The sequence below is a fragment of the Onychostoma macrolepis genome, chromosome 12 (genome assembly GCF_012432095.1).
Source record: "Onychostoma macrolepis isolate SWU-2019 chromosome 12, ASM1243209v1, whole genome shotgun sequence".
NCBI classification, from domain to species: domain Eukaryota; kingdom Metazoa; phylum Chordata; class Actinopteri; order Cypriniformes; family Cyprinidae; genus Onychostoma; species Onychostoma macrolepis.
In genome coordinates this window covers 14,192,914-14,219,310 of record NC_081166.1, presented here as the reverse complement: position 1 = coordinate 14,219,310, position 26,397 = coordinate 14,192,914, and the positions used below count along the sequence as shown (strand labels likewise).

General features: G+C 39.1%; 1 protein-coding gene across 15 annotated transcripts in view; it reads left to right on the top strand.

Moving 5' to 3' along the window:
- The window catches only part of nrxn1a (neurexin 1a), a 172,798-nt gene that overhangs the window by 66,520 nt on the left and 79,881 nt on the right, over positions 1–26,397 (top strand). For 11 of the 15 annotated variants that reach the window (XM_058794222.1, XM_058794219.1, XM_058794215.1 and 8 more), the window contains 5 exons: positions 4,923–5,224; positions 6,888–6,911; positions 8,139–8,300; positions 13,055–13,499; positions 19,651–20,034. In XM_058794222.1, coding sequence (XP_058650205.1) covers positions 4,923–5,224; positions 6,888–6,911; positions 8,139–8,300; positions 13,055–13,499; positions 19,651–20,034 — 1,317 coding nt within the window. The remainder of the gene's footprint in view (positions 1–4,922; positions 5,225–6,887; positions 6,912–8,138; positions 8,301–13,054; positions 13,500–19,650; positions 20,035–26,397) is intronic. The other 4 variants (XM_058794223.1, XM_058794227.1, XM_058794221.1 and 1 more) reach the window with 1 other exon arrangement.

Here is a 26,397-nt window from a genome sequence, read left to right as displayed (position 1 = left end):
TTTTGGCTTTGTAAAGGTAGGTCATTTGAAATTAACAAGTCTTGTGTCCAGTAAGTGTGGGAGCAGATAGATGACGGTAAGTGATCTGCTCTGTATTACTATGTGATGGAGGGCTACAGGGTCAATGACATACAAGATCGTCAACAACAAAGTAAAGGTGCTTTAATGTTGGATTCAAATGGTTACGGAAGTATACACGGCACACAGAGATGGCGATTAACAGGATGTTTGACAACAATGAGAAAGCAGTAGAGAATCAGGTGAGTAAACTGATCAAGGAATACTTAATGAACTGATAAGGATGGTGAACAGTCTTTGTCTTACGGGACCAGGAGATCGTGGATGGGATGGATGAATGGAGGAGCGCACACACACTTGATCCTTGCAGGTAAGTGGCAGGGGCACAGAAACGATGGAGGACGAGGACGAGGAGCACACGCTGAAGAAACACAGGAGGTAAGTACAGGAATAACACTTGGAGAATATACTTAGAGAGTATGTAGGAGTAAAGTATGAGTCCTTTACGCATAAACGAGACCGGACACTGGATCTGCCGGGCCAGGCTCTGTGGAGACAGAAATTGGAGAATGGTGAGGTTTGAGAAGTGACACATGGAAGGTGGAGTGAATTCTGTAGTGAGGAGGTAATCTGAGTTGGTAAGTGACTGGATTGATCTGCTTCGTGATGGTGAAGGGGCCAATGAATCTGGGACTAAGCTTCTTGCTGGGCAAGCGCATTCTGATGTCCCTAGTTGACAGCCAAACCTTCTGACCTGGTTGATAGGATGGAGCAGTGGAGCGTCTCAGGTCGGCTGTCATCCTGCACCAGCGTAAAGCCCTCTGAAGCTGGTTGTGAGCATCTGAGGATGGTAACCCAGGGAGAGGCTGACGGACACACCTAGGAGGGTGAAGAACGCTTTCCATACTTTAGAGGTGAACTGGGGTCCGCGGTCTGACACTATATCCTCTGGGATACCGTAGTACCGGAAGATGTGGTTAAACATGAGTTTAGCAGTATCCGTGGCCGTGGGAAGTCCTTTGAGGGGGAGAAGGCGACAGGACTTTGAGAACCGGTCAACAATCACAAGGATGCATGTGTTACCAATTGAGGGAGGTAGGTCCGTGATGAAATCCACTCCTAGGTGTGACCAGAGTCGGTTGGGAACAGGCAGCGGGTGGAGTTTGCCAGATGGTAGATGCAGGCTCTTTGAGATGGCGCAGTCTGGACATCCCTGTAGGAACCTTCTCACATCCCCGGCCATGTTGGGCCACCAGAAGCGATCTCTTAGCAGCTAGAGAGTACCATTGGCCCCTGGGTGGCCAGTGCCCAGAGAGGAGTGCGTGGAGTGAATAAGAGGAATGCGCTGTGTTCTGGTCACATATTTCAAACCTGGTTGGCAGCCCGGCCGGGCGTTGGTGGAGGCATTGGAGGAGGGAACAGAATTTGAGGACCATTGAATGGGGCTCACCACCATTTCCTTGGGTAATAAGGGTTCAGGGTTGTCGCAGATCTCATCTGGGTTGTGTAGGCGGGATAGGGCATCTGCTTTGATGTTCTTAGAACCTTAGTGGTAGGAGATGGAGAAGTTAAAGCGGGTAAAGAATAGTGCGCAGCGAGCTTGGCATGGATTGAGTCTTTTTGCCTCACGTAGGTACTCCAAGTTATTGTGGTCTGTGAGAACCGTAAATGGATGTTTGGCACCCTCCAACCAATGCCTCCACTCCTCAAGAGCCAGTTTGATGGCGAGAAGCTCTCGGTTGCCAATATCAATTATTTTCTGCCGGGCTGAGTTTGTGAGAGAAGAAGGCACATGGATGAAGTCTGGCTAGAGTCCCCTGCTGCTGAGATAACACTGCTCCAACCCTGGTGGCAGAGGCATCGACCTCGACGATGAATGGCTGATTGGGATCAGGGTGGATTAGGAGCGATGCGCTGGTGAAAGCCTCTTTGAGTTGATGGAAGGCTTCTGTGGCAGATGGTGTTCAGGACAGAGATTTGGGCTTGTTTTTCAGGAGGCTGGTGAGAGGACAGTCGATGGAGCTGTAATTATGGATGAACCTCCTGTAGAAGTTTGAGAAGCCGAGAAAGCGTTGGAGCTCTTTGACAGTTGTGGGGTTGGGCCACTTTTCAATGGCGGTTACTTTCCCCTCGTCCATCTGGATGCCACTGCAGTTGATGTTGTATCCAAGGAACTGCACTGAGGTTTGGTGGAATGAGCATTTTTCAGCTTTGAGGAACAGATGGTATTCTCTCAGGCATTTCAGGATCTCCGCAACGTGGTGGTGATGTTCGGCCATACTCCGGGAGTAGACAAGGATGTCATCTATGTAGACGAGTACGAACTTGTGGAGGAACTCCCGAAGAACCTAGTGCATGAAATCCTGGAATACGGAGGGGGGGGGGTTGACCAGTCCATACGGCATAACGTAGTACTCACAGTGTCCAGTAGGTATCACAAAAGCGGTCTTCCACTCGTCCCCCTCACGTATCCGGATGAGGTTATATGTTATATGCGTTGCGGAGGTCCAACTTGGTGAACACAGTGGATCCGCGGAGGTGTTCTAATCCTGCTGGGACGAGAGGAAGTGGATACTAATCTTATTTAATGCTCGGTAATCAATACAAGGCCTCAAACCTCCGTCCTTCTTGGCCACGAAGAAGAAACTCGAAGCAGCAGGGGACGTAGAAGGGCGGATGTAGCCTTGTTGTAGAGCCTCTTCAATGTACTCCTCCATGGCCTTCTGTTCCGGGATGGCGAGTGGGTATATTTTCCCACAGGGCACTGGCTCACCTGGAAGCAGATCAATAGCACAGTCCCATGGCCGATTTGGAGGCTCTCTTAGGGCAGAATACGTCACTGAAGGGGGCGTAGCAGGAAGGAATGTCGACTGACTGTTTCTCCACTGGGCTCTCGATGGAGGTAGAACAGACATGAAGAGGTTTGGAATTACGAGTCGGAGGATGAGGTGTTATAAGGAAACAGTCAGGAAAGCACTTCTCGCCCCACTTCAGGATCTCTCCAGATTTCCAGGAGAGGATGTGATTATGCTGCACTAGCCACGGGCGCCCTAAGATGACATCAGCAGTGGAATCCTCCTGAACCAGGAGATGGAGAGTCTCTTCATGTAATTGGCCGACTCTGAGCTGAAGAGGTCCGACGCTGTGGCGTACATGCTTACGGCTAAAGGGTTTTCCAGTTACTGATTGGACCTGGTAGATGGTCTTGGTGGTCATGGTCGAGAGGTTGAGCTGGCAGCAGAGGGCGCCGGAGATGAAGTTCCCGGCTGACCCGGAGTCCTCTGGCCGGCGGAAGACAGGAGCAAAAATTTGCTGGCCCTGTTTACCCTCCATACATGATTGCATACAAGAGGAGACTCTGATTGATAGCTGGATGAAGCATTTGAGCCCGATGGTGTCGTCATACGAGGCGAGATGCAACCACACATTAGGCTCCAAACCCTGCCAATAGGTGGTTAGGAGCGAGCAATCGTTCCATTCGCTGGCTGCAGCGAGAGTCCTAAACTTGAGAGCATAGCGGTGGCTGTAGTGACGGGCGTGGTAGCGGGTGGTGAGTACCCGTCGAAGGGAATCCACAATCTCCTGAAAGGATCGGGAGTGCTCATTTTGTCAGAATATCTCCGTTTGAGTGGTCCGGTCTTCTGTTACGGAAGTATACACGGCACACAGTGATTAACAGGATGTTTATTGACAACAATGAGAAAGCAGTATAGAGTCAGGTGAGTAAACTGATCAAGGAATACTTAATGAACTGATGAGGATGGTGAACAGTCTTTGTCTTACGGGACCAGGAGATTGTGGATGGGATGGATGAATGGAGGAGCACACACACACACACACTTGATCCTTGCAGGTAAGTGGCAGAGGCACAGAGACGATGGAGGACAAGGAGCACACGCTGAAGAAACACAGGAGGTAAGTACAGGAATAACACTTGGAGAATAGACCTAGAGAGTACGTAGGCGTAAAGTATGAGTCCTTTACGCATAAATGAGACTGGACACTGGAGTGAGGTGATGTGTGTGCTTTTGAAGTCAGCTTGATGAATGTGCAGATGATTTGCAGGTGTGTGTGATTAGTATTCAGGTGAGGGAGTGCGCTGGGATTGGCTGGAGTGGATACCTGGCTGTTCTGTGACACAAATGGTTTTGAAAACTTTTATGCCATTTTCAAGAAAGTTTCAATTTTAATAACTCTAAAAATGTCATATGAAGAATTACTTCATATTTTGCTTAAATCTTGAATACAGGTGTGAATATTTTTACATGTATTTTTCTACAAATTGTTACTTTTTTAAAATGTCATGAATTATTATTTCATAAGTATAATAAATACCATGCTTTTGGGAAGCCACATGCATGTGGCATTTTACAACCTTGCTTTTGTAATGAAAAGTTAAAATGATCTGATATTTTAAGAGACACATTGATCTTGACACAGAGTTATGAGGGTTGGCAGGTGTCCTCTAGAATGTAATTTCCTTTTTTTCTTGCATGTTGGTTGGAGAACATTACTGTTGATTTGACAGACAAATGGTTTTCATTCATATGCAATAATAATCTTTTAGACATAGTAATAAAGGATTATGACAAACAAAGTTTTTTATAAATAATAGCTACATTGCATCACCTTGACGTCTTTATGCCCAAAAAGTGTAAAATTTTATTTCAGAAATTAAAAATGTGTCCTAAGTTTGATTCTTCATTGCATTCATGAATTGCATTTTAATGTGTTTTGAATAAATTAATAGATAGGCCAACAAAAATCATGTCATTGACCCCTATTTTGCTCAGCTTTCCAAATAAACTTTTATATTGCAATGTATTGGTATTAATGCATCTCTTATAATGCAAAACATTGGTATGCTCCCAGCTTACCTGCTTTGTTTCTCCATTTTCTTGCAGAGAGAGAAGAGTACGTGGCCACCTTCAAGGGTTCAGAGTATTTCTGTTACGACCTGTCCCCGAACCCCATCCAGAGCAGTAGCGATGAGATTACGCTCTCCTTCAAGACCCTGCAGCGCAATGGACTGATGCTCCACACCGGAAAATCTGCAGACTACGTCAACCTGGCGCTGAAGAATGGTGCTGTCTCGCTGGTCATCAACCTGGGCTCTGGGGCCTTCGAGGCCCTGGTGGAGCCCGTCAATGGGAAATTTAATGACAATGCCTGGCATGATGTGAAGGTTACCAGGAACCTTCGTCAGGTAACCGCGCAGAAAAGGCAGAGGTCGAGATTGGATACATTCAGAATCCAATTAGTAGCATCAAACTAACCTTCGGACTAGATTTAACCGTATTTAACCATTTTAATCAATACCAGGGTCAGAAATTAACTTTTCCATTAATTTATGGCCAATTTTTTCCAATAGTTGCCCTCTGGAGTTGATTCCCATGGGCATTTTTTTTTTTTACCATTGTAGGGGCAATTTTTATATTTACCTAATCAAATGTATCTGTGCTTAAATTTAACCAGTTGCTTCAATCAGTTACAATACTATAGACTGTTACTAATAAAGCATGACTGTTTAATGCTGCTCATGTACATGTAATTACACAAAAATCGCAGAGTAATGGCTTATAAATTAAAACTAATTACAAGATGAAGCTGCGATGTCATGATAAAATCATTATTGTTGATTATTGCTCTGTAATAATAATTATTAATGTTGATTAATAGAAAGCTTTTTGCTGGAATATAATCACTGAAGCTGTCTACACTGCTAATTCAATCTCTTACTTGCATCTTTTCTGCACTTTGTTGTTTATTATGATGAGAGAATTCGCGAATGCAGATTCAGAATTCCGTCAGTGAGCGTGCATACCGAACAATTCAGGCATTCTCCGCAATGACAAATCCAAACACCTCTGATTGGGCGTTGCATTCGTAAACTCAACAGAAATGTGTGTGATTGCTTTTAATGCTCAATGCTGCAAACAAGGCATAAAAAGAAATCTAATTCAACTTGAGCAAATCTGCTGTAAATGATTTTTGACACTTTATATTCATTTCACTTTAAGCTTGACAGCCGTAATAGATCTCGTGCAGGGACCTGTTAATTTCCGACCCTGATCAAGACATACACCCATTTAAAATAGTTCAAGTTTCCAAATTATGTATTTGAAAGTTGCCTAAAGATGAGACTAAAAGAGAAAGTTCTAGGAATTTGGTGCGCTTTTATCATTTTAAATTAGCACTAGCGCTCATTTATGTAGCATAGAGCAGAGCTGATGTAAAAAAGATGCTCCCGATATTAAAGTATTCATTAAGCAGCCATGAATTCAGCTTTCAGAGATGAGTGAACGTACCTTTAACCCCATTCCCCTTGACTAATATTTAAATTCAAACTCAAGACGCTACAGCATCCATATTTTACTGTCACTATTTGATAGCGCCACCTCTCACTACATTACACGAGTACGTCACCTGTCAGCGCAGAATGCGTTTGAAGTGTCAAGACTCGGAAAAGATCCTAGACGTGTGGCACAAAGTTGGATAGGACAGGCAGTAAACATAAAAAGCTCTGTGGTGCGTTCTGTCACCAGTAAAGTTAGCGGAGCGCCAGGAATAGGAAGAGACAGTGTTTGGAACAGAGTAGACTAGATCCGTCCCAGAGGAACTCCACGGTGCAGATCTCGTCTGCTTCTCCTTTCCTTCTCTTCTGTTGCCCTTTTTAAATGTTTACTAACCTGCTTTTGGGGAAAGAAACTAACCTTTCATCCATGGAATGTGTCATTTACTAACCTGTTACCTCTTACTAACGTGCAACGCTGATGTACTAACCTTGGCAAGAGACCATCTTTTTTGATTGAGGAACGGTGTTCTGTTCACAGTTTTTTAATTTCCTTTCTCCCCCCTTTTCCACAAAGCACTCAGGCATTGGACACGCTATGGTAAACAAACTACATTGTTCGGTAGATATCATTCTAATTGTTTCTTAGTTTGGGTTTGCCGTGTGTCTATTTTCCTTTTTTTGAATCGTAGACATCAATACTAAACAAAAAAAGGGGGAAAATGCGGTTGGTACTCTTTACGCTTACTTCCCCTGCCCTGCCCAAATTCCCCTTTTCTTTTCTTCTCATTAGTTGGGTTTCCTCAGCTCTTTATGTCCCGTCCATCTTCTCTTTTTGTTTTTCCTCTTAGGTTATCTTGCATCTTTTCCTTCGTTGGGTTCTTTTGCATAAGGTTTTGCTCACCGATCGGTCTCGGCTGGCTGGCTCTGAGTTTTTTCATTGGTCCAGCTAGCTTTGAGGCCCGTTGTTCAGCATGGTGTGCATCCTGGCCACCCCGTGTACTAACACCTCTGCTTCATCAGTACATTCGAGGCTGGCATGGGTGGCCGGTCATCTCGTCTGTTGTCGTTTTTGCTTTCTTTCTTCATGTGAACACGCTTATGCATGCCGACACTTCTGCTGTGATTGGTCTCATGAGCTCCGTCGTGTTTGTGTCCTTCTCCCTCCCCTTTTGTCTTTACTCATTCCTGTGCAGTCTAATCTGTGAGAAGAATTGTTCTCTCTAACCAACCATTGTTTGCATGTGGAGAGGGAGGGATAATGAAGCATGCATCCATTCAACCAGATCTGTGAGAGATGTGCCTCTAATTGCCTGTGCTTTCATTTCTAACCTCTTAGCACGCCGTGTTCTTTGTTTCACCTCATATAAAAACATTGAAAACTGCTGAAACTACTCACACGCACTGGATTCAAGCGATACTAACTCTCAGAAACACACATACTACTAACACCATTTTTGTGTCTGCTGATTTACTTTTTGTGCTCTATTAATGGCACCGCTAACATTGAGCCTGGGCTAATGTGCCGCAGACTTCCTCAGCTCAGACTTACTAGAAGTTCATACCAAAAACGTAAATCTAGAAAGACCAAAAAAAAAAAAAAGTTAAACAATAAATAAAAGAATTGCTGAAACAGACATGAAAATGGGTTCACATTAAATCAATAAAAAGAGAAAAGCTATAAATAAATTTATAAATAAGAAGCATTAAAGGCAAAAACAAAACAAAGCCAAGCATCCAAATCCTTACGAGGGGGACCAAAGCCCTGTAACAGTATTCAAGTTATATGTGAGTATAGCGTGTCCTTTCCCTGTGCTTTGTTGTCTAGGTTACAATATCCGTGGATGGAATTCTGACCACCACTGGATATACACAAGAGGACTACACCATGCTAGGCTCGGATGACTTTTTCTATGTCGGGGGTAGTCCCAGCACTGCCGATCTGCCCGGATCCCCCGTTAGCAACAACTTTATGGGCTGCCTGAAAGAGGTAAGAGCTCTGTAAATTGCTTCTTGAAAAAAGTCATTCCATCCAGAAATCTTCCAGTAATTTAATCACCTTCTATTGCTACTGGATTACATGTATTCATTTACTTTTTGAATCGTAGAAAGATATGACCTTACAGCTAATTCACTAAATTGATTCGCAATATATTGATTTGAGGTATATTTAACTAGTTTCTTTTTATTGAAAAAAATCCTCTAAAAATATTCTATTATTTTTGGAATGAAAAGGAGAGATACGACCTTGCAGTCGTACACTAATATGCATTTCTGAATTCAAAAAAAGTAAATGAACGTGTGTGTGTGTGTGTGCGTGCGTGTGTGTGTGTGTTTGTGTGTGTATATATATATATATATATATATATATATATATATATATATTTTTTTTTTTTCTAAAAAAAGATCTATGTGTTTTTAGTTTTTATTTTGCTATAATTTATTTCATTATTTTTTGACAGAGAAAAGCATTATATAACATTACAAAAGATTTGTTTTAAATCAGTGCTGTTCTTTCTTTTCGTTTAGCAATCCTAAAAAAAAAAAAGTATCACAAAAATATTAAGTGGAGCAACTGTTTCAGTATTGATAATAATAAGAAATGTTATTTTATTTCTGCAGTAATGTCTGCTACAAATTCAGCTTTACCCTCACAGGATTAAATTACATTTATTAATGTATAAAATTATAGATTTCATTGGCACCAGTAGCCTAGTGGGCAGTGCACCGACATATAACGTCATTGCATTGTGGCCCAAGTTCGAATCCTGGCTCGAGGACCTTTCCTGATCCTGCCCCTCCCGTCTCTTGTGTGTGTGTATATATATATAAATATATGTGTGTGTGCACACTCACACAATGAATGTCACCTTACTTAAATGCCACTGCAGCATTCGTATGTCTTATCATTTGTCTTACTTTTTATACATTTGACTGACGTCAGTTCTGTGCTGCTGCCTCAGGAGCCTCTATATAGTATGTGTCCCAGTACACATTATGGTTGCACTGCTCTCTCTGCCCTGTATAAACTCATAACACGTCACGTACACCAACAACTGAGGGAATTATTTATCAGTCGCCACGGACTCAGGAGCCGAAACACAACTGCAGAGTTGAAATGCATTCTCTAATTAACATTGCTGATGAGGTTTCCTCACATCTGAAGACTGTTAATTTGAAAATGGGTCACAGATCGTCAACAGTGACAGAACTAACAAATAAACAAGAGTGCGACAAATAGGATAAATAAGTAAATAATACATTTAATGAAATGCATTCAAATCACTCAGTTTCCAGCAATATTTAATAGGTCTGTGTGACAGATCACTGGTCCACTACCTCACATGCTTTTAACATGAGCTATCTGTGATTGAAATACTCCTCAGAGGAAAACTGTAGAGAACATGTTGTCTCATCCATCAGCTTCCATCCTCCATGTTAGACTCGTATCCCTGTGGAATGGGATGTCCTCTGATACGCCAGCTGGTGAAGTAAAGAGCTGTTCTGACTGCCAGGAAGTCGGAAATGCTTTTGATGTTATGAACAGACATTAAACGCCAGCCATTTTTGTTTTATATATAGAAAAATTTGTCTTTAGCTAACCTCAGTATGCTTGTGAAAAGCAGTAAACTCAAGCTGATTGTGATTGATTTATGAAACAGAGACAATGAAGCCTTGCTCTTGGTTGAACTTAAGGTGCTGTAGCTCTTGGTGATTCATTCATTAACCTGTAGACCTACAATTAGTGAGGGATGCTCACTGGCATTTACCTTGTTAGTCTATTTATCATGTCCAATCTTACACAGTATAGGTCAGTGGTTCTCAGCAGGCTTTTCCTCAGAAGTAGTTTTTTCATTGGTCATCATGTGACTCAACACAGAATCAAAGTTGTTTATTGCACAAATGTAAAAAAACAACAACAAGAAAAATCGAATAAAATTGTATATTTGTGCGATGGGGGTGGTTCCCCCTCGGTAGAAATCTCGATCGCGGTCCGGGGTGGGGGGTGTTTGTTTGATATGATGGGGTTGGATGGTGTCCCCTCGGAAAATTGTGTTTGTGGGAATCCCCCTCGGTAGAAATCACATTTCCCCCTCGCACCCCACACCTAAGAATAGTCCTCCTCCAACGGTGCCCCTGTATAGGGATAATAGTTTTACTATTTGCATTTTTTTATTTGTATTTAGCATTGATTTTTTGTTAGAATAGACCTGAAACCAGTTTGTGAGAACCTAGTTTAGATGTAAATCCCGGTTTTAGACAGAGGCATCTAATGCATCAAACAGACAGTAATACTAGTGCCTTTCTTAATGCAAATGTAACACTTTAAATGCTTACAAATTCTTACAAGAGGCACAAACATGACAAAATGTGTCATTTTGTCAAATTTTGGAAGCATTGGAACAGTGCAGATTCACCATTTGTTTCTCTTCCCAGCCTCCAGCCTTCATTTCAAAACCAATCCACAAGCAATCAATCAGTGTCAAAACATGAAAGTGCAGACTCGTGTAAGCTGTGGTCTGCTGCCGCGTGTAGGCGTTTGGTGTCTCTTGTCTGTGCTAAGGCGCTATCATTTCCACAGATTAGCAGCAGGCCTGAGGTCATTGACCTGTGTTAACAAACACTCCAGTGCTTTGAACTCATGAACAAGAATTCATACTAAGAGGATTCTGAATGGATTCTCTTCTTGGTTCATTCACAGGCTTTACTGGCATTAAAAGGACGACTGTGCGTAGACGGTAGAAGGGACCTTTTAACATTTTATTTTGTCATTATTTTGCTTTGCAAAGGTCATATTTAATATTTTCAAGCATTATGAGTGTGTGTGAGGTATATCGAGGACCTCTAGGTGTGTGTTTGTTACCGTACGCGAGTAGTTATTTATGCCGAGGTTGATTTATTCAGGCGTTTAGAGCAGGGTGCACAAGAAGCCCATTCATCATTAGTGAATTTGTTTTAATGCGCCCCTCCTCTCAGGGGCATTTGGTCAGTGCTTTCCAGGCTCCTGATCGTTCAGATCAGGTGGCACAGACAGATGCGTCGTCCTCCACCTGCTGTCCCTGCCCCTAACCTCTCATCTGTAATGCGCTCTGCTCCGGCGGCCATGTTGTGCAGTGTTTTATCACAGATCGCTAGTGTTTTTCCCCCGTGTGAGTTTATGAAGCCGGAAAAAGGAGGGGGGGGGTTCACTCCTGTGGCCCGTTAATGGCTGGAAAGGCTCTTTTGCCTGCCTGTGATTGGCATTTCTGAAGCATCATCAATAAGCTTTTATTGCATCCGCATACCATTATCTTCTTCCTGGCAAGGGCTCAAATGAAATCGAAACTGAATTAAAAGAGGGTTATCGTGAACACTTCACAGTCTGGTGCTCGGGTTTATATCACAGGGTTTTGGCCTTGTGGAGGAGAGAGGAAAAGAATTGTGCCCCACATTTTGAGAGGGCAGAAAATGCTCTGCTATTTGATTCCATTTGGATTGAATAGTAAAACGACACCGGGAAGCGCGAATGATTACATACCCACTATAGTACAAGATAAATATAGTCTAAGGATATGTACTTTTCATCTCGAGACACCAAAGGTGTGAATGTCAAAGTTTATTTGACAAAGGCTTCACAAAAATTACACATTTGAGATGTATTCTCCATAAAAATGTATTCAAAATGAGCGTAACGACTGAAGTGACAGTTTATTTATTTAAAATGTAGAATGATGTATTTTTATTTATGCTGCAATATCATGAGTTTTAATCACTGCACGGATAGAAGCGGAGACAGATTTATTTCTGTCAAACACACACCAGAAAAAGGCATAGACATGAAGTTTGTTGCATAAATAACCCATCATTATCAGTAACCTCTCAAACTAAGCTTTTAGTGTTACTTTAGTGTCATTGAACCTGCTTGTGGTTAATGCAGCAGTCAAAGAGAGGATTTCACATTTAGTCAAAATATTGATTATTGAATTTTTGAAGGATTTAATGACAATGAACAAGTGGAGAATGGAGTTCATCAATACATAGATGAGTACATGTAAATAGAATGGGGATTTTGATTGGATTTTTACATACAAAGGATACAATATGGAGGACCAAACCTGCAGAAATGAAAAAAATAAATAGAGATGGATGGATGGATGGATGGATGGATGGATGGATAGATAGATAGATAGATAGATAGATAGATAGATAGATAGATAGATAGATAGATAGATAGATAGATAGATAGATAGATAGAAAAATATCCTAATGCATAAAAATAATAAAATAATAAAAAATAAATTCAAGAAAAAGTAAATGAAAGTAAAAAGGATAAAAATAAATACAGAAAATAATAAAGAAAGAAAAAAGGTAATAATAAATTCAGGATTAAATTTGATTTCAAATTAATTATTTTTGTTTTAGAAAATAATTTATTCCTTTATTTATTTTCCTATTATATTTATTAGAATTTTTGCAGGTTTGCTCCTCTATACAAGTACACATATTACATGTAAATATTAATTAATTAAATAATACTAACAAATTATATTTAATAGCAGCTCCAATCAGAGTCTTCACTATAGGGTTACTGGACATATTGAAATTGCAATAATATTGGAACAGGGTTTAACACTATTAATATGATTTCAACCCCCTGTCCAACACTCCTAGCTTTAGTTGGAATACACAGTAACATAAACGTGGTATGTTTTTTTCTGTTAACTCACTTAAAAAAAATCTGTTTTCTTCTCTTTTCACATTAAGGTTGTGTACAAGAACAACGATGTAAGGCTCGAGCTATCTCGACTGGCCAAGCTAGGCGACCCCAAAATGAAGGTGAGCGGCGTGGTGGCCTTCAAATGCGAGAACGTGGCTACCCTAGATCCTGTCACCTTCGAGACGCCAGAGTCATTCATTACCCTTGACAAGTGGTCTGCCAAAAAAGCCGGTTCCATCTCCTTCGACTTCCGCACCACTGAGCCCAACGGCCTTCTCCTCTTCAGCCACGGAAAACCCAAACCGCAGCAGCAGAAAGACCCCAAGAGCCCCAAAACCTTGAAGGTGGATTTCTTCGCCATTGAGATGCTAGATGGCCACCTGTACCTTCTGCTCGACATGGGCTCAGGCACCACCAAAACCCGTGCCGTCAACAAAAAAGTCAACGACGGGGAATGGTACCACGTGGACTTCCAGAGAGACGGAAGATCAGGTAGAATTTGTCTCTGTTCTGCTAATCTATTTTTGATGTATTCAGTGTATGGTTAGATGTTAGCTGGTATTCAAGGTCTACGAAAATATTGACTTAGCCAAGACAGCAGTGTTCTCTCACGCTCGCGTGAACACAGTCGTAACCGTGCCTTCCGGAGCGCACTGTCAGGCAGGCAGGCATTTGAATATGAACAGGACCCGCAATCCTTCCTGTCTTCCTCCTCCTTTCTTGCTCTGTCTTCTCTGGCGGAGTTGCCATGGAAACCAGATTTGGTTTCCCAAAGGAGAGAGCGAGTTAGTGCACAGCCCTGCCAAGTAAAGACGTTCATCCCTAACGTTCCCGCTATTCCCCTTTTCTTCGCACGTCGATGCCGTTTGCCTGGAGTCAAAGGAACTTTGGTACTTTTTCTGTGAAAAAGTGGGAAAAGGCTCTATTGATCCATGGTTATTGCGAATCTCTCATCTTCTCTTTCCGGATATAGAAACGCCAGTCACCTGCATTAGTTCCGACATACACTGTGAGATTAAATTGCGAAAGTTATAAGGAGAAAATTAAATAGCTTTTGGAGCAATTATGAAATCAGATTTCTAAAGCAAGAGTGGTATTTTTGTTTCATGCCAATACAGTATTCAATTGGGATTGGATACGGTTTCGTTAGGAGCGCAGGTCTTTTTTTCCACGGTTTTAAATTGTATTTTTCATCAAATCGTCGTTTTTATCCACAGGGCTCGGTTTGATCTTATTCTCCAGGCTTTATCGCTGCACAATCCACTGGCTGTCATTGTGAGTTCAGGCACAGTTTGAAAGCGAGAATAAACCTTTTCTCTTAGTAGCATTTCATGGGAATCTTAAACACCATTGACAGATGGGACCTTGCATTTCAGGCCTGCAGAATGAGCTGTGTCACTCTCCCGCCCGCGTGAAATGCCTGCCTACGCAAGCCGTTTGATCATATATGGGCAGCCGTCCTGGTGCAGGGTGCGCGCGTGTGTGGGCATGCTGGTGTTTTTGCGTGCATGTATGCAAACATGTACGGTTGTGCGTCTGCATATGCATCTATTAATGAGAATGTACATATGTAGACATAGATGTGACTCAGGCGTGTTTCTGTGCCTCCGCGAAAAAAGTAGGATGAGAAAATACAGAAATGTTCTGAAATATGAGGTTTGAGTAGTGTATAAACCACTTATTTTTCTAAAGTGACAGGCAGCCAGGCCACAAATTGGCCTGAACGAATGGGTCAAACGGGTGGAAATGGACAGGCTAAGTACAAAGTAAACACACCCACTCAGATATCACCACTTTCGGTCACTTCTGAATTGAAATGAACTGGAAGTGATCTATGAGTGAGGATTTAGAGACCACTAAGCTCAGTTAAATGAAAGCTGCACTTCCATGCCTGCGACCAACGTGAGACCTGCGGTGTTTACAGAGGATTTGTTGACTAATGGTCCAAAAAGAAGGTGACTATTAATAATAATAGCCAAACATCATTTACCAGTAACAAGCCACATGAGTTATGCTTTTAATACTGTACTACTGCAGTGATTACTTTTGAAGCAATGATAAAAAAAAAAAAAAGTTAAAAAAAGTTAAACTTTGAGATTTTAATGTGATTTGGCTTAAAAAAAAATAGTGCAAAGTCATTATCTCTATTTGTGTCTGTTGCATCGACAAATAATCTGTTCTGTATCTGCATTCATATAGAATCAGTGTGTCAAATCTAAATGAAGAGCCCATTTTTAACTCTGTTCATTTATACACTACAATTTAAAAGTTTGTAGCTTATAACTTAAGTATTGATTTTTCTTAATGTTTTGAAAGAAATCTCATATAAAGACTTTATCAAAACTAAAATGCAGTAAATGCAGTAAAATTGTGAAAAATTGTTTTTAATGGTAGTTTCCATATAGCAAATATTTATTTATACTAAAAGATTGACCCTTTTTTTATTGCAACCTTAATGAAGAATAATTGAAAAAATGGAAAAATAGAAAAAAAAATGTATCTCACCGTAAAGGTTTAAACCATTAGTATAGATATAGCAAACAGTTTAAATTATCCTAAAACTAAGATATAGCCTTACTGTAATGTTTACTCACCAATGCATTAGTTCAGTCTAACTTTTTTTCCCCATTAGAATTCGGTATTCGTTTTATAGCTACGTATTTTTGAGCCTTTCTGGAAATTTTAAATTTGGCTTCAAGCACATCCCTAAGAAATAGTAAGTTCATTTAATGCATGCAAAAAATATAATAGCATTGATTGTTTGTTGATAGTGTAAGATAAAGTGCATTCCATACACATTTCAAGCTGAAACCGTGGAAACATCAAATGAACTGGAACATGAATTTACATTGGAATGAAAAAAAAAACAAATGGGACTTTTTCAAAAATCCACTCTGCTCCACTGGTGTGTGTATATTTGTGTGTGTGTGTGTGTGTACATAAAGTAAAACCGGCCCAGCATTAGGCCGTGCTGTGTAATCACTGAGCAGAGTGAATGGAAGTCGAGATGATGGAGAATGCTCATTACTGATGACCCGGGGGAGATGTTTGGCTGCTGTTTAGGGGTACAGTCGCCAAGTGCGCAACACAGGACAAGATAATGTGTGTGTGTTTGTGTGTGTGAGGGTGTGAGTGCGAGAGGAGGAGAAAGTGCTGCTATGCCTCATCAAATCCACACAGACTTATTACAGGCTTAGAGGAAAATGAAATTCTTATTTACTAACACTGTTAGTATGTTACAAGTGGCATCTCTGCAGTGATGTATCAAGCGGAATAGAATGGAAAGCACTATTTCAGAGTATTCATCGAAATGCTTGGCAGGGAACAAGTTGCACGGAGCATAATTATAATTTACTGTGCCACCGTGTCTGGCCGTTTAGTGTTTCTCCCGGTTCTTTGGGTGTGCCTGTGAATAATGAGTCAGATACAGGAGGCCGTAATCAGTCTATGGAATCACATTTAATCTCAAAGTGAATTTTTCTCCCTCTCGAGGTATGTGACGCAGATCTGAGCTCAGGCCCAGAGCTCTACATCACAGACTGGAAAGCATTGCAGAACGATACTGCAGCCATTCATTCAAATCCCACAATAGCCATTAATGATGAAAATAAATCACAGATCTGAGAACAAATACATCCTTTACTGGAGCTTGGCACTCATATAAATGCACATACTCACTAACGGTCCTGCTGTTTTTTCCTGTGATCTATTCACAGACAAATTATAATGAAAATCCATACATTTTTGGCCAATGTTTGTTTAGATTTTAGAGGCATTTAAAATCCAAGTTAGCATTTGCAGACTGACTTAATGTCACAGGTCACCAAAAAATGAAAAGTCTGTCATAATTAACTGGCTGTTTCAAACCTGAATGACTTTCTTTGATGTGTGTAACATAAAAGAAGATATTTTGAAGGACTGTTTTTGTCCATGTAATTAAAGGCAGTGGGGTTCAAAACAAACAGATCTATATTGTGTGTGTGGTCCCGGTATTCCCTATGTTATGGGGACAAAATGTCCCCACAAGGTCAAAATTTACTGGTATTACTATCCTTTTGGGAATATTTGGTCCCCATAATGTAAGAAATACCAAAACCACACATACACACACACATGAAGAACAGTATGTAGCTGTTTGTTTTGAATCCCACTGCCTCAGATTATATACAGGGATAGTAATGCTAGTAAATCTTGACCTTGTGGGAACATTTTTTGGTTCCCATGAAGAAACAAGCTTATAAACCATACAGAATGATCTTTTTGGAAAATTTAAAATAGAAGAAAGTTTTCTGTGACGGCTAGGGTTAGGGTAATGGAATAGAAAGTACTGTTTGTAAAGCCTATATATAAGCCTATGGAATGTCCCAATAAAACATGGAAATCCAACATGTGTGCGTGCGTGCGTGTGTGTGTGTGTGTGTGTGTGTGTGTGTGTGTGTGTGTGTTTGTTACCCAGAAAACAAAGTCATACAGGTTTGGATGACACAAGAGTGAGTAAATGATGACAGAATTTTCTGCCCTTCTGTAAAATGAAATATATACTGTAACTGCACACTCATTTAAGTTTATTTTTACCAATATTTCAGCAACAAACCTTTGTCAATTTCCTCAAAATAGAAAAAAGTACTGTAAGTAAAATCAATAATGGATTAGTAAAGTCAATAATTACTCCGAGTTGAAAAATGGTAACATCACAATCAGTGATCAATAATTAGTTAACAAGCCTGTCTTAATCTACTGAAACAATTAAGGTCACAGTCTGATCCTCAACAAACAATGAAGTATAAATAAGTCCTAAAAGACCACCACCGCATGAAAAAAAGATCCCATATACCAGCCACATACACATACCCAATATATACACAATTATGAAAACTGCTTGTTGTCCAAACATTGGTAAAAATATACTTATAACCAAGTCTGCAATTATATATTTTTCTTCACTAAGCCTTGCACTTCCATGAGATGTGCTTTTGCTTTAGTGCTTCATTAAATGAGCTGTCCTTTAACATGTTGCATGCCTCGCAGTACCACCTCCAGCTGACCCCTCGGTTCCATTCACACTAATTTGCCTTTATAACAGAAGCTGCATTTTTGTCACTAAAGAAACGCAGTTTTGGCACCGAAAAGGCGGCATCTTTAATTCTAAGCCGCCTTTTATTGAGTTTGGACTCAGTGTTGGACACTAATAAACAGGATTCAGCAGTGGCCAGCGCTTTGCGTTAATCCCTGCCTGTTCTCTCCTATCTTGCCAGTAATGGCTTTTCTTTTGTAACTGCCTTCAAGGCGTGAATAATGGCAGTGCACAGTGGTGGAAAATGAGAAGGAAAATTCTGAATTGCCGGCTGCGTATAAATGCCTGTTTGTTGGAGTCGCCAGGAAAACAATGAGGGTGATTATGGAACTCGTGAAAGTGTTTTAACGTTATTAGACTGAATGAAAGACTCGCCTCACCTGAGAGTACAGTGTTTTTGCTCTTTATATTAACCACTGTTGTAAAAGCGGTGTTTTAGACATAAACCATAAAAGAAGAGGGCAGACTGAAACATGTTTTGAAAGGGTACACAAATAATTTGTGAGAACTGAATCAGTCACAACCAATAAATTAGATATGAATAGAGCTCAGCGTTTATTCTGTTATATGCCCTTTTGATAGTGATGACTATCCAGTGAATCTGGTACATATTGTCTGCTGTTGCTATGGAGACTGCTTTTTGAATCTTTGTCTTTGTGTAAGGGTTTGCACTGTGAGTTCAAGACAGCCCAAAACAGATGATAATATGAAAGCATGTGCACATATATGAATGTTAATCGCTCTGTAATGTTTTTGTGACTGTGAGGCCCCATTTCCAACAATATGTAACATTTAATTTATTACTATACACATCCAGTATTAGTATACACCCAATATAGTAATGTACAGAGGACTTTATTATACAGATCCCACAATAAAAAGATGTTTGTAATGAAATAAAACTTATATTATATTATACTATATTACACCAAGTGGAAGTAATAAACAATTATTTTGAATATTATTTAAATAAGTCTGTCTGCTCCAAAGTTTTGAATACATTAAATAAGTGCATACCTTAACCAGAAATTATGCTAAAGATTTCTCAATGTGCCGAAGGCCCAAGTTTTGTCCCAGGCTTCCTATTTTTTCTAGCTCCAGTCTTGTTCATAACTCATATTTTTGCTATTGACATCTACATCAAGCTGATTTGATCGTCCGCAGAGCGATTTTATACTCGACACATACCTACAAATGCAAAACTGACAAATCAATGCTATAGGCGCTGTTCTGACAAATGGTGATAAAGTGTTGCTCTGAAATCATCTTTCACACTTTCCGGCTTAAACATGAATATACAGTAGCTACATCATTTCAAATTTACTTTGAGGAGACTGAAACTGAGAGATTTCCGTCTGCATTGTGTGCTTTGAAAGCAAAGGGGGTTTTATTTACAGAGGAAAGAATGAAGGATAATTTCAATACCCTTAAAGAGCCTCATTTGCATAGTCCGCAATTTGCATATATAATTTCTCATTAAAACTGAATCAAACTTTTTAGAAGTTGCTGAAATGGCATCTAAACATCAAGTTAACTAAATTAAATTTGCTTCTCGTGGTTTTGTGACAGGCACCATATCCGTCAACTCGATCCGTACTCCCTACAACGCTCCCGGTGAGAGTGAGATCCTGGACTTGGACGACATACTCTATCTGGGCGGCCTGCCAGAGGACCGTGCCGGTCTGATCTTCCCTACGGAGGTCTGGACTGCGCTCCTAAACTACGGCTATGTGGGCTGCGTGCGAGATCTGTTCATGGACGGCCAGAGCAAGGACATCCGGCGGATAGCGGAGGCCCAGAGAGCAGTCGGGGTGAAGCCGTCCTGCTCTAAGGAACCTCCCAAACAGTGTCTAAGCAACCCCTGCTTGAACAGCGGCACCTGCAGAGAGGGCTGGAACCGATATGTGTGTGACTGCTCAGGGACGGGCTATCTGGGACGCTCCTGTGAGAGAGGTGAGTACCTGTATTTTGCATGTCGAGTCAAGATTTGCTATACTTTTGATATAAGCTTGGTTTCTGTTTTTGCTGTGTTGTGCTGGGTAGTTCCACCCACATCAATCTCATTAGCTGTGTTTCCATCCACCTATTTTTATGCGCATTTTGGGATATCACATAAAAATACGCTGGATGGAAACGCCAAAATGTGCATGAATTCTAAAAATGCGCATAAAAAACTTGCTCAACTAAGTCAGATAAATTTCTTATCCCATGAGAAAATGTGCACATAAACTACAATGGCAACACTTTTACTGAATAAATTCCTTAGTGCATATCAAAAAAGACATGTGACTTTGCAATGGGACTGCATAAAACTGGACCAACCAACAGACTGATCTCATTGCACAGCATCTGAAATGCTAGTTTTGTCGTTCTAAAATGCTTGTGCAAAGTTATAATTAACTCCCAGAACTGCGTTCCCAAACAGCAGGCTCCAAAAATAATATTACATGACCGTGTTTCATCTGTGTGCTCTGAAGCTCGTAATTCAATGTATACATTTATTGTAAAATTATTATATATAGTGCCTTCTCCTACGGCAACAAATTTAATTTTTCTTCGTGATATTTAGTGCAGCTTGATATTCGTAACTTTGGATATAAACATAGCTATTGGTGTAAAATCCAGCTTCACGTACTAGTGGCCCTCAACAGTATTCGAACACATAAAATGTATTAATTCCAACTTATTACATAAAATTAAATTAGATGAAATATATTTAATAGGGGTGATCTGAAAACAAATGACTTCTGTTTTTTTTTAACCAATTGCATGACAGTGATTTTGTTTTTGGTTAATTGTTTCTTTTTTTAAAACCTAAGAAACTTAAATTTTTAAGACTAGTGGAAAGAAAACCTCCAAAATACATATTTAAATGTTTATTTTATAACAGTTTATCTATTTGTGTCTCTATATTTCAATTACAATATATATTTGTTTTCTAAAAATCCAAAATCTCCACTTCAGTAGCACTTACTGTATATTCAGTAAACTTTCTACTTTCTAGGTTTTAACAGAGGATTTTGTTCATATATCATATAATTTTAACACTTTACTACTTAACTTCTCACCATGTTTTTTTTTTTTTTTTTTTTTCTAGCTGTATTTTCTGATTTATGGAGTGATAAAAAGAGATCTACTCTATAAAAACCTTTAATATGTCAACAAAATGAGAGGAAAAAATGAACACATCTTTACCCAGTGTTCAGAATTCTGTTCTGGAAATGTTTGCAAATCAGTGCATATTTAATAAGACAATCATTTGCATAGTTAAACATAACATTTCAGAAAATTTGTCATACAAAACAAATGTCTTAATGTACTGTGATTAATTAACTGCTGATATCTGTTAGTTTAAATGTTTATCCTATTCACCTTCAATGCTTTGTTTAAGAAGTGCACTGTATTTGTATCAAATAAATGCCACTTGGTTTGATTTTTGATTCATGCATTTTGAAGGTGTGGCTTAAATAGCCAAATACGCTCTCATTAGCTGTGATTTTGTTTGTTAGTGCATTCTTTGTCTTTCACTGAGGACTGAAGTAATAAGATGAGGTGTTAGAAGAATCACTGCTTCTATAAAAGATCTGTACGCTCATTCTTTCTCTCATGACGTGTAAAGACGTGGCACTCATTCAGAGATATTTTGTCCATTATGTTGCGTTGGGGAGGGTGACATTCACCGCTTTGTCGCCTCGGCCTTATAGCATAGAAGAATATCTCTCTTTGTCAGCTCATCCTTGACAGTGAGGAGGAAAGTGCAGCTGAGCTGACGTTACTGTTACCGTGGTAATTGTGTTTCTCTTCAGTCCATGTCATCTTCCGAGAGAGCCACTCAAGCATGGATTATGTTTTTGCCTTTTGTCTCCCTCCCTAGCAGAATTTTAATTCTGTTGTTTTTCCACATGAACAAAGCGGCCAGCGTTCACCCCCTCCCTGCTAAAAAGGGAGTCCAGGAGAGCTCTAAGTCCAGCTATGCATTTTTACCCCTCGTAGGTGCCTATATAGCGTATATTCATTCTGGAATTGCTTGAAGCTATAGTGGCTAATTCTTTAATGGAAGTGCATCTCTCCAAAGCTTGTTGCTGTTGTCTGGACACTGATATCACCCTGCAGCAAAGTCGCTACTGTGGGAAAATACAATCAATTATATGCGCATTGTTGAAGCTCTGTGCAGGAATTATGGAAATGATTCGGTCAATTAACCCATCAAAGATGGCTTGCTTTGTCATCGCCCGAGCAAAGTTCACCGCAAACAGCCATCAGAAAGAGAATGGTGCAGTCTGGTGCAGTTTTATAGGGTGTTGCCGGCTTCCTCCAGATGCACGTTTATAAGATTCCAGTCACAGAATACAGCTTTTTGTGTAACGGTAGAATGGAGAAAAGAAATGAGATAGACGCACAGAGAAAGAGACAGAGAGACAAAAAGAGACATGCGACAGTGTTAATCTTGTCAGCAAAATGAGTAATGGAAATGTTTGTTAAAGTTTATATATATATATATATATATATATATATATATATACAGTGTATGTATATTTATTTATATATATATATATATATATATATATATATATATATATATATATATATATATATATATTTTTTTTTTTTTTTTTTTTTTTTGTCAGTTGTAATGAAGATGAGAGAAGATGAGACAAAGATGCTCAATTTTAATTAACACATGCTTGAAATATGATGAGGGAAAGATAACTAAGATATTAATGCAGTAAATGATTTTAGAAGAAGATAAAAATAACTGGATGACATCTAACTGAAAGAGCTGAACAATGATGTGTATATATATATATATATATATATATATATATTTCTTTGCACAGATAATGAAACAAATTGACAAACTTGAGTGCTAATCAGAATGTGCAAGTCGTTGTTGCCTTAACATGTTAGACTTAAGAAATATTCTGAAAAGTTTCAAGTGGAAAATTAAAAAGCATGAAGAGTACAGTAACTGAAAATGAACAAATACCTTAGTTTACCCATTATTTAGTTATTTATTTTGCTTTTGGTATTAAATATTTTCTATGATTTGATAAATGTTTAAATAGTTTATAGTTTTTTACCATTTTTTATGTTTGATCTACTAAAGCTAATTACATTTCATTTTTAATTCATATAATTATATTACACAATTTCAAATGATTACATGATAATTCTTTTATATACTGTATATTTCAGTCTAAAATGTAACTAAAATGTGAATGATTTGACATTACTGAAATGTAAAAGTTTTTTGTTAAATGTGTGGTCTACTAAAACAAATGATTTTTTATATTATTAGATATTTTTTTACTGTAATTTACTGTAGATTAGATATTTATGTGCTGTATATTTCAATCAGAGTAAACTGGAAAAGATTAATGAATATGAAATGAAGAAGAATTGGGGTATTTCTTTATTCATATTTGTGTTTGTTTGTGGTATACTAAAATGATTCCTTTATTTAAATTTTATTTTATTATAAAATTATTTAATTTCAAATGATTATGTGATAGTTCTGCTATACTGTATATTTCAGTCAGAGTAAAATGTGCAAAATTAATATGACATGACAAAACTGGCTAAATTGTAAAAGATTTTTTGTTTAATGTGTGGTCTACTAAAACAAATGTTATTTTTTATATTATTACATATTTATTTACTGTAGATTAGATATTTATATGCATACTGTATATTTTAATCTGAGTAAATTGGACAAAATGACAAAACTAGCTAAATTTACAGGATGAAAGAAAGAAAAATAAAACTGAAAATGAACACCACCAACAGATGTAGACGGGGTGAGTTAGGGTGAGCAAAAAAAAAAGTTCTCAGAGCAAGTCATTACGTTCACAGTTGGCCCTGCCCAGCTGTGTGAGGTGAAATAAACTCAGTGCATAAATCCATAACCATCCAGCTGCTCTCAGTGCTTGACTTACTTGAACAAAGCATCAAAGGAAAACAAACGCCCCAGAATAACATCTGCCCTAATTTCCTGTCATTTCTCCAAGGGTCCTAATGGGCTCTTACAGTGACTAAACTTAGCGCGTAACCTCTGCTCATCCCTCAGTACCTGATAGTTCTGCAAACAGAGTTTTACCTTACGGCGTTCATTTTGTTTAGAAAGACGACAGGATGTGCTACAAGCGGGTTCAAACAGCCGAGCCGTAATAGACTTCACTTTTATTTCCCACAGCCACACCTGCTTGATTGCACGCTTGGCAGGTCGTTCATGTTGATTCCCAAGTCAGTATTTGTTTCATTGCCCCAGCCGCTGTGCGCTTTTAGACTTCATGAGGTGTCGTGTTGCGTGCAGAAAAATTGTAACATGCATTTACGGTGAAGGTTCCATCGGCATGCGGGAACTCACCACGAGCAAACCTGAATAATGTATGATGCCTCTGAGCCAACTCATCCTGTTTATCATGATTGTTGAACATACATTTCCCTAATCCCTGTGGCAACCATAGCTCATGAGCGCTGCAGTATTCTAGCAGGGAGGGCCTGCGGCTCCACCATGTGACTGCTGACTCTCCGGATGTCACCTAGCGAGCTAAACTCAAAGAACTTTGCAATTCGGGGAGAGCGTATTCAGATGTAGGCAGATTAGGCCATTTGCATGTTTGTGAATGCGAGGTGGAGGCGTGGCCTAGCAGTGATTAGCAAATGCGCTCTGAAATGTTGAGCATCCATGCAGGTGATGCAGGTTTGAGTCTGGCTTGTGTCATTTCTTCCTTTCTCCCTTGCTGGCAGCATTTCTAGTTCTGTTATTCTTATCAATTAAATGGCAAAAAGGCACAAAAAAAAAGCTTATTTAAAAAAAAAAAAAAAATGGGTAACACTTTATTTCGATAGTCCACTTTAGACATTCTACTAACAGTAAGTAACTTTGCAACTACATGTCAACTAGCAGTCATTAGAGTATTAGTAAGACGGCCTGCTTAATATCTTCTTACACTTTATTTTGATGGGTCCACAACATACAACATACTGACTATCAGAAACTTTGCAAGTATATGTCAACTTATTCTACTAACCCTAAACCTACCCTACTGAGAGTTAGCAGACATGTAGTTATTAATTAATGATAATTAGTTGACATGTAGTTGACACTTAGTTACAAAGTTACTAATAGTTAGTAGAATGTCTGAACTGGACTATCGAAATAAAGTGTAACCAAAAAATGATGTAAATCATGATAAATAACAATTGACTGTGTTAACATGTTATCAAATGATGTAGAAAAAAAAAAAAGTATGTGAAAATATTAAGGAATTATGCATATTAAGGATGCATGAAATGCTATTTCATGAAATTATCCTTAGAAAGTCAGACATTTATGTCAGTACAGACAGTAATGTTTTTCTTTGTCTATCAGCAAATATTGTTTGTATGTGACACAACTAAAACCATAAAAATGGCATATTTTATTTCAGCTAGCTGCCAAGGTAATGTAAGTTTACTAAAATAACTAAAACTAAAAACTATAACTTAAGAAAAAAAGTCATTTAAAAAAAATAAAAAATCACAGGCACACACAACAATTTACTAAAACTTTAACTTCAACTTCAACTATTCAAACTAGCTTCCTAAGCAACATTTTTCATTTTCATTTAGTAGTTGAAATAGCTACTAAAAGAATGAAAACTATATAAACTAAAACGTAAACTTCACAACAAACTATATAGACATATTTTTAAAAATGATAAAAACACAAAACAAAAAAATCTTATAACTGAAATAAAAACAGAAAATATTAAATCTAATGCAAAATATTAATTAAATGATCATTTAAAAAACTATACTAGCATATCAGTGATACTAAAATAACACCGGTATGTGATTAATTTCGATTAGGCCGTTTTAAGGATTTGCACATCATGTAATTTATTAGATACAATTAAACTTTTACCAGGTCAGTTTAATTAATTGATTTATTTATTTTGTTTTGTCTGAGACCGAGTAAAAAGTGAGATTATGTGGGAGCTAGAAATGGAGACAAAAATGAATGAGGTATATATTCCTGCGTAACTGAGTGTCTCCATTTGCATGTGTTGGGCTGATCCTGCATATCAGAGGAGCTGGAAGCCACAGAGCACTAAATGAAAGTAGCAACAGATGGAGGGGCAGATGGAGAGAGTGACCAGCCATGTACACTCCTTTCTACCTGCGGTCCTACAGTTCCGTCTCTCTCATTACAGACCAGGAGAGCGGCAGTTTGAGGAGCCTTCGTGACTGCTCAGTGCTTGTTGTGACAAGATTGGCCTCTAATTGAGAGATCTGTGTCATTCAAAAAGATAAAATGAAGTCTTCGTGAGT